The sequence below is a fragment of the Physeter macrocephalus genome, chromosome 9 (assembly GCF_002837175.3).
Source record: "Physeter macrocephalus isolate SW-GA chromosome 9, ASM283717v5, whole genome shotgun sequence".
Taxonomy (NCBI): domain Eukaryota; kingdom Metazoa; phylum Chordata; class Mammalia; order Artiodactyla; family Physeteridae; genus Physeter; species Physeter macrocephalus.
In genome coordinates, this window is record NC_041222.1 from 95704798 (window position 1) to 95712185 (window position 7388).

The following is a 7388-nucleotide window of genomic DNA, read 5'->3' on the forward strand; positions in this document are numbered from 1 at the left end:
AAAACCATCTAGAGCAGATTTAGGCCCATGGTTCAACTCATTTCAGTAGATACTTATTGAGTTAAAAGATGCAAATCCCTGTGCTAAAGGTCATGGGAGTACAAAGATGAGAAATAATCCGGCATGTGAATGAGACTAACCTGCTTCATTATTACAGTCCTGCAAAGTGGATATCATGATCCAAATTTTACAGAGGTATGTTTCACCCCAGCGGTGAGCCCTCGGACGTTTTATTTACACAGTACAAGCATTTAAAAAAGAGAGAGATCCACTACTCTTTATTACATTTATTTGAATACATGATTGTCTTTCCTAATTTACCCCTGGACTGTAACTCATGATGGTCAAGGATCCCATCTTATTTAAACATCTGTTAATAAATCCCGAGCATTTAAGGGACTTCCCTTGTGGTCCAGTGGTTAAGACTCCATGCTGGGTTCGATCCCTGGTGAGGGAACTAGATCCCGCACACGGCAAGGAAGACCCGGCGCAGCCAAATAAATAAATAAAAAATCCCCAGCATTTAATCAGCATTCAATAAGTATAGATTGGAATGAATGTATGAATGAACGAATAAAGGGTAAGGACCTTTTAGCCAGATTAGACCTAATGTTTCCTCTACTTCTGCATCAAAGATATGTGGGGGTTTTTTCCCAAAGGAAGTGGACTTTTAATTTTTAATACTTCTTTCTTAAATTACAGAAGATTTAAGTCTTCGCCGTCAGATCCCACTCCGTAGAAAGTCTAGGGTGGCTTTAAACCAGTTTGATTTAAACCATTAAATTCTCTTCCCCTACTATTTTCAAGGTCTTAGTAAATGTCTCCCAGCACAATTGCACAGACGCTGTCCAAAGATATGTTTTATCTGACACAGAATTAAACCTTCATGTACAGTTGGATGTTAGGCCTGTTACATTTTTTTTTTTTTTTTTTTTTTTTTTTTTTGCGGTACGCGGGCCTCTCACCGCTGTGGCCTCTCCCGTTGCGGAGCACAGGCTCCGGACGCGCAGGCGCAGCGGCCATGGCTCACGGGCCCAGCCGCTCCGCGGCACGTGGGATCTTCCCGGACCGGGGCACGAACCCGTGTGCCCTGCATCAGCAGGTGGACTCTCAACCACTGCGCCACCAGGGAAGCCCAGGCCTGTTACATTTGCTGAGCGGAAAAATGTTTAAAGGTAACTGAATATGTGTTCATTTTAGAGCCGGGATTGGCATTTCTCTTCGAGTAGGATGCTAAACCAGTCAGTTGTTGCCCAGTGTCCTGTGAAATAATTACATCTGCAAGGATCTTGGCATAAAGAGCAACGTTGTTCCACCCAAATAAACTCTTGCTTTGCCCAGCCACCTCTGTGGAGGTTGTCAGATCTGTGATAGGGTAGGGAAGAGGATAAACTTTAAAGTATAATTGCAAATAGATGGGGCATTAAAAAATAGAACATAAGTGATTGACTTTATCTCATTTAAATTATTTTATCTCATTTAGACACTGAATAATTTCAGCGCCATTCTGACACGGAGGAGTGCAATCTTATCTCACTGTAAAGGTAATGAGAGGCTAGTTTTCAACAAAAGTCCATTATGTTTGAACGATATTTGTTTAAGTTGTCCAATTGATTTCATGTTTGCTGAAAGAGATATGCTTCTAACAGTGTTGCTTAAGCAGATGTGGTCTTTGGTTAGGAGTAATGAAAGCAGGGTTGAGACTTCTGACCCTTATTGTCATGTTAATCACTTATCTCTGGTTAAGCATCCCTGCATTTCTGGTAGCTTATTTCTGTTAGTTGGTATTAAATCTTTGAAAAATGCTTTGAAATTTTTAGATGAACACAGCCACGTGGTCTGTGAATTCATCCAATATGCTTCATGCCCTTGAAGCCTGCCTTAGCACTGTCATAGATCTCAAGGGCAAAGGCCAAATTTATTTTCTACATCACCAAATAGGATATCAAACAAATATGCAATTAATGGAATGTGGAGGTTTGGTGACAAATTTTGATCCTTTTCACAGTTCCAAGGACAGATCGATTTACCAGGAAGCTGAATTTAGTTAATTGGGTTTAAATATTTGGATTTTATAGTTATCATACATTTTTTTCCCCTAAATTTAGAAATTTCCTAAATTTTAAAGTATGGCTTTAGAGGGAAAATGGCCCCATTTTTAGCATTAAAAAAAAAACCCCTCAAAATTATTAAAATGTAACGATAATGGTTGAGTAATCTTGCTGAATGACAGATGGAAACCTTCTTTGTCCTAATGTAAAATCTCAGCAGGAAGGACTCATGAACTCCTGCTGACATATCTAAGGTTGTGAAAGGGTTTTGGAGAATTAATCCTTGCATAAGCTACTTTATACCGAAAGTAATGTAACTGCTTTTAGAGTTGTACATTTTAAAGATGATAATACTTCCTTGGAGATTTAAAAAAAATTCTAGGGCTTTTCATATATTAAAGATGATTTAAAGTTGACTTGCGGTAGATTTACTTCCAATTCATGAAATGAACAGTTGGAGAAAACACCCCAAGTCTTGATTTATGATGGTAAACTTCATAAGAATATGAATTTACAATATTTCCTACTAAAATGGCTTTGAAATTATAGTTCAAAGACTAGACTATTCCAGCATAATATGTATTGCTCTAAACAGTTACATGAGTTCTGAATTTTCTCAGTGTAGATAATTAGCTAATTTAGGTTTAAACCCTTTTCTAGCCCTTCCCCACCCCTCCTCCAACAATTGTGTTTTTAACCTATGTGTACAGTCATGTTTCATTGCTCGGGTTAATGCAAGTTTTACTGTTTTAAAACTTCCCTTCCTCCTTAAACTTCTTTCTCCTGGTTGTCAGGTGAGAACATTTTAGGGGCAATGTATCAATACGTAACCATCCTAATAAAAGCTAGCTGTAATAATGTTCATCAGCTAAAGAGTAACACAAAAATTGAATTACTGGAAGACGGTCTTTTCTTTCGTTAAGAGTTAATGAAATGTCTTTGTGTTGTTAGAATGGTGGCTTTTAAGAGGAGGGTCATAAAATAACCATGCTTAAAGAAATCACTTTAATGGCCCTTTCTTCCTTTTCCACGCAGATCCTTGGGGCTGGTCTTCACACATTTCTTCACATTGAAGAAATGTAAGTAAATTTGGAAAGTTCTGATTTTCAAAAGCAAGACAAGAAACTCCTTTTCAACATTTCATGTCGTTTATTAATGCAGTATACATTAGATCCAAAATCTGCATTTTCTAAGCATACTGTGTTTGGATCTTTCAGATTCTTCTGCAGTCTTAGGTTATGTCTACAGATGTACCCTTAAGTGGATGAACAACACATTCTAGAATTATTGAAAATATAGTACAGAGTGAAATGATTTAAATATAATTTAGGCACATATTGATTATGAAAATAGATATCTCTCAATACAATACTTCTCTGTCTTGGTAAAAATAATAAAGCAAAGAAAATAATTCATTTCTGAAGTTGCTTTCCTTCACCTGTAAAGGTCCGATCTCCTCCCACTATGCATATATACCCTTTACTGTTAAGGAAAGCTTTGCATATGTATATATAGAAGAATAAGCTACGTAAATATTGAAGACATGTCATTCTCCCAAAGGAGACAAAGTGGTTTTTAATGATTCCTTGCCTCAAACCGATGAGTCTGTAGAATTCAGAACCCATTTGGACACAGCTTACATCCCTGCTCTTGGGGTAGACATAAGGACACTGGTTACTGGTAAGGAAGTACATACAGGCCCTGCTGCTGCAGAGATAATGACTCAAAAAAGCCAGGATAAAATTTATTAAAACAAAAGAAACCAGAAATATAAGAACCACAGGTGCTGACTTATTGGTATTACATCTTGGACCAGTCAAATGCCTTTATTTTCATTTAAGTTTTTTGATACCTATAGTCAAACTGTCAGTTTAAAATTCCTCATTCCCCGTTGTAGGGTTTTGAGCTGCAATTATATTATGTTGGCTTCTAAAAGATGAATTTACCATATTCATTCATATTTTATAGCTGATTGCAGTGGACTGGGATTTAATACCTATTTCCGAGCTGGCCCTGTTTAAACTATTTAGCATTTGAATTAAATGAACATTAATTATGCACCTTGGTTTTTTGGTTCAGAACTATCTTCCTATGCTTGTTTTGACTCCACAGGAGGAAACTAGGCTAGCAGTGTAAATAGATAAAGTTGCCTGGTCTGGCGTTGAGTGGAACTTGCTGCTAAGAATGAAATCCTAAGGAATGCTCATTTAAAAGTTGTAGCTGTAGGTAAATCCTTCCTCCATCTGGAAAGTTCCACTGTTTCTTAAGCTGAAAGTGATGTACAACAATATCTCTTTCCTTCCACTCTGTCTCAATCAGTAACAGAGGATTTCTTTAATTTAGCTAATGTTTTGTTCTTAAAGAAAAAAAAATTATAAAAATGAACCTGAAAAAAGAGCCTTGGGGAGTCTGATCACATGGTGTGACAGGTATTTAAAGTAGGGGAGGCATCACTAAAGCTACTGATATTTATAAACCTGAACAACCTTTTCAAAATTGTCATAAAGTTTAACAATTTAAATATCCATACTGCATCTAAAGATTCAATAAATATAATTGCATATGTTGTGCTTTTCATAAATTAAAATCTTCAAATGCATTTCAAACCAAGATAGTATTTCCACATCATGCCTATTTAAAAGCAAATATAATAGATACTATTCCTGGTCACAAAGCCAGGCAAATCCCCCTAACTCCACTCAAAAGGCAGCAATCTAATCTAGCTTCCCTACATCTACTAAATGAGTGCTTCTCTGTTAAAATCAGAATGTGGAAAAAAAGTCACTTTTTTCCCTTATGCACCTCTGAGAACAAGCATAATCCTCTACATGTTTTTTTTTTAAATTCCCTTCCAGTGTTATTTCTTCCAGACAGCTGAGTGGGTGGAGAAAGAAAAGTGATAAGGAGAGCATTTCTCATCTTCGGCATCTTCCTCCAACCCTAGGATTCTCATCTGACGCTTTGTGACATATGTAGTGGAGTCAGCATCTCTTCAAAGATGGCGCCCTTCACGTTGGAACCCCTCAGGTTGGCTTCTTGAAGGTCACACCCAGACAGGTCGCAGTTCTGTAGGACAAAAACAATATTCTTGGGAGTAATAGACAGATTTAAGGCCTTACCTGTTCCCTCTCAAAGTGATTCCTGGGACATATTAGGAAAATGTTCCTACATAATAAAACGCAGTTATTTCTGGAAAACTTCCAGAGATTTTAGGAGAAAGTCATATTTTCTTCTATCTGTATTTATTCTCTCTAGTTGATGCCAGGCTGACCACTGCAAATATGTATCAACAAAAGTTAATGACGAAGCACGTCCCTTCTGTGTTTTAGGCATTTAAAATCCAGAATGGACTCCAATGTAGTAAAAAGTATCTAAACAATCCATGAACAATAATAATGCAAGGCATGGGGGCGAGGGGGTGGGGGAGACTGTGTAAAAAACAAATCTGAGAGAAAGGGATTTCACTTCATTAAATTGCATAATAGATTCTCCTTCAACCCTAACACTCTTAGAGCAAGGAATTACCTCCTTTTAACCCCCAAATTATGTGTACAGTTCAATGAATTTTAACAAATGTATACAGCAGTGTAACCACCACCATAAGTGGGAGCTGCTTTCAAATTTCCCTTGAGATCAGGGAGTGACAGATGAGACAGGGGTTTTGGGTAAGTCCGACATCCCTGGGGATGGTGGGGACAATGGTTAGAGAGAAGGGTGACTGCACATAACCTGTCAGCAGCTGCCCCAACAGGCAACCTGATTAGGCTTTGCAATCAGCTGGATAAAGAGAAGCTTTTTGCTGTTTAACCGCATTGACTACATGCTAACTCAAACCAAGGAAAAACAATCATCATCATAGGTGACAGTAACACATAATAAAAAGCTAAATAATGGTGCTTATAATAGGTTTATACCTTCAGTCTTAGGCTGGTTCTTTTTGCCTTTAAGGGTAATGGGGCCTGCTACTACGCTGCTAAGACCTATCAAGAGAACAAGGCGAAAACATTTTAAAAAATCAACAGCAAGCTAAACGTTGACATGCTAGTCTCTACAATCCAATCTATGCCAGGTTTTCTTGTATAGGGCTGTACTGTACTGTTCAATACGACAGTCCCAGACACATATGGCAGCTTATATTTAAATGAATTAAAATTAAATACAATTTAAAAAATCCATCCCTCAGTGGCACTGGCCACATTTTAAAAGCTCAGTAGCCATATGTGGCTGGTGGTTGCTGGACTGAACAGCAGAGTCACAGAACATGCTCACTGTCGCAGAAAGAGCTACCAGACAGCGATGACACAGACCTATTAACAGCTATGGAGGCTGCACGCTAAATTTGCCAATCAAGATGATACATACAAGACAATGCTGATAAAAAAGGTGACTGGACAGAATGAAAATCTCAGGTTGAGATTCAAAAAAGAATATGATGCTGATTTAGAACAGGCTTTCCCTGAACCTGATTTCAAACAAAGATGTCATTTCAATTTCTCAAGTAGTTCCAGAAATAATCTGGCCCCATTTAATTCTGTTTGGAATTAAAATTTAAGGAAACCACAATCAACTGGATTAAAAAAGCATCTATCAAACTTATCTACTTGAGGGAGACCCAAGGAAAAGAGGAGAAATGAAATCAGCTCAGACTGAAGGCCAGATGAGTCTTCAAATCTGAACCTGGCATCTGTAACTTACGTAACCGGATCCTACTCTGGAATTCAAATTTGTTTAAACAAGCAATTGAAAGGAAAGCATCCCTTCAGCTGGGCTGGCATGTTACCTGGCAGTTTTGACCAGCCAACTACTTTGTTTATGATCTCAATACATTTTGCAGGAGCTACTCAGTAATTCTAGATTAATAAAAACTCTTTCAACTTGCTGACTCACCTCCAAATCAGTTCCTGCCAGAGTCGCTCCTCTGAGGTTACAGTTCTTCAACTTTGCATTTTTTAAGGTAGCAACTCTCAGGTTAATTCCTGTCATTTGACTTCCTTCCATATCCACACCTTTCAGATTAGCACCTAAAGGGAATACATTTTAGGCATAGTTGAACTTGAAAATATTTTTAGTCATCTATCTTCAAAAGATGCAAGGTGACTTATAATAGAGGTGAATGATGACCTCTGGATCCTTTGGAAATGACTGAATTATAAATCTGTCAACCAACATACATATACAAAGAGTTCTTTGTTAACAATTCGTTTGCTTACACTATGAATTAAGAATTCAGGGCTTCCCTGGTGGCACAGTGGTTGAGAATCTGCCTGCCGATGCAGGGGACACGGGTTCGTGCCCCGGTCCGGAAAGATCCCACATGCCACGGAGTGGCTAGGCCCG

At 38.1% G+C, this 7388-nt stretch overlaps 2 protein-coding genes across 3 annotated transcripts in view; one reads left to right on the forward strand and one right to left on the reverse strand.

Moving 5' to 3' along the window:
- Nucleotides 1-3131, forward strand: part of DOCK5 (dedicator of cytokinesis 5) — a 224520-nt gene extending 221389 nt beyond the window's left edge. Inside the window, exons 54-55 of the mRNA XM_024130807.3 lie at nucleotides 1484-1544; nucleotides 3087-3131. The gene's annotated coding sequence lies outside the window, so the exon portion shown is untranslated. The remainder of the gene's footprint in view (nucleotides 1-1483; nucleotides 1545-3086) is intronic.
- A 249-nt stretch (nucleotides 3132-3380) lies between these two features.
- KCTD9 (potassium channel tetramerization domain containing 9) overlaps nucleotides 3381-7388 on the reverse strand; it is a 64954-nt gene continuing 60946 nt past the window's right edge. For both annotated transcript variants that reach the window (XM_024130808.2, XM_055087330.1), the window contains 2 exons: nucleotides 6939-7072; nucleotides 3381-5117 (listed from right to left, as the gene is read on the reverse strand). In XM_024130808.2, coding sequence (XP_023986576.1) covers nucleotides 5001-5117; nucleotides 6939-7072 — 251 coding nt within the window. In that variant the 3' untranslated portion in view covers nucleotides 3381-5000. The remainder of the gene's footprint in view (nucleotides 5118-6938; nucleotides 7073-7388) is intronic.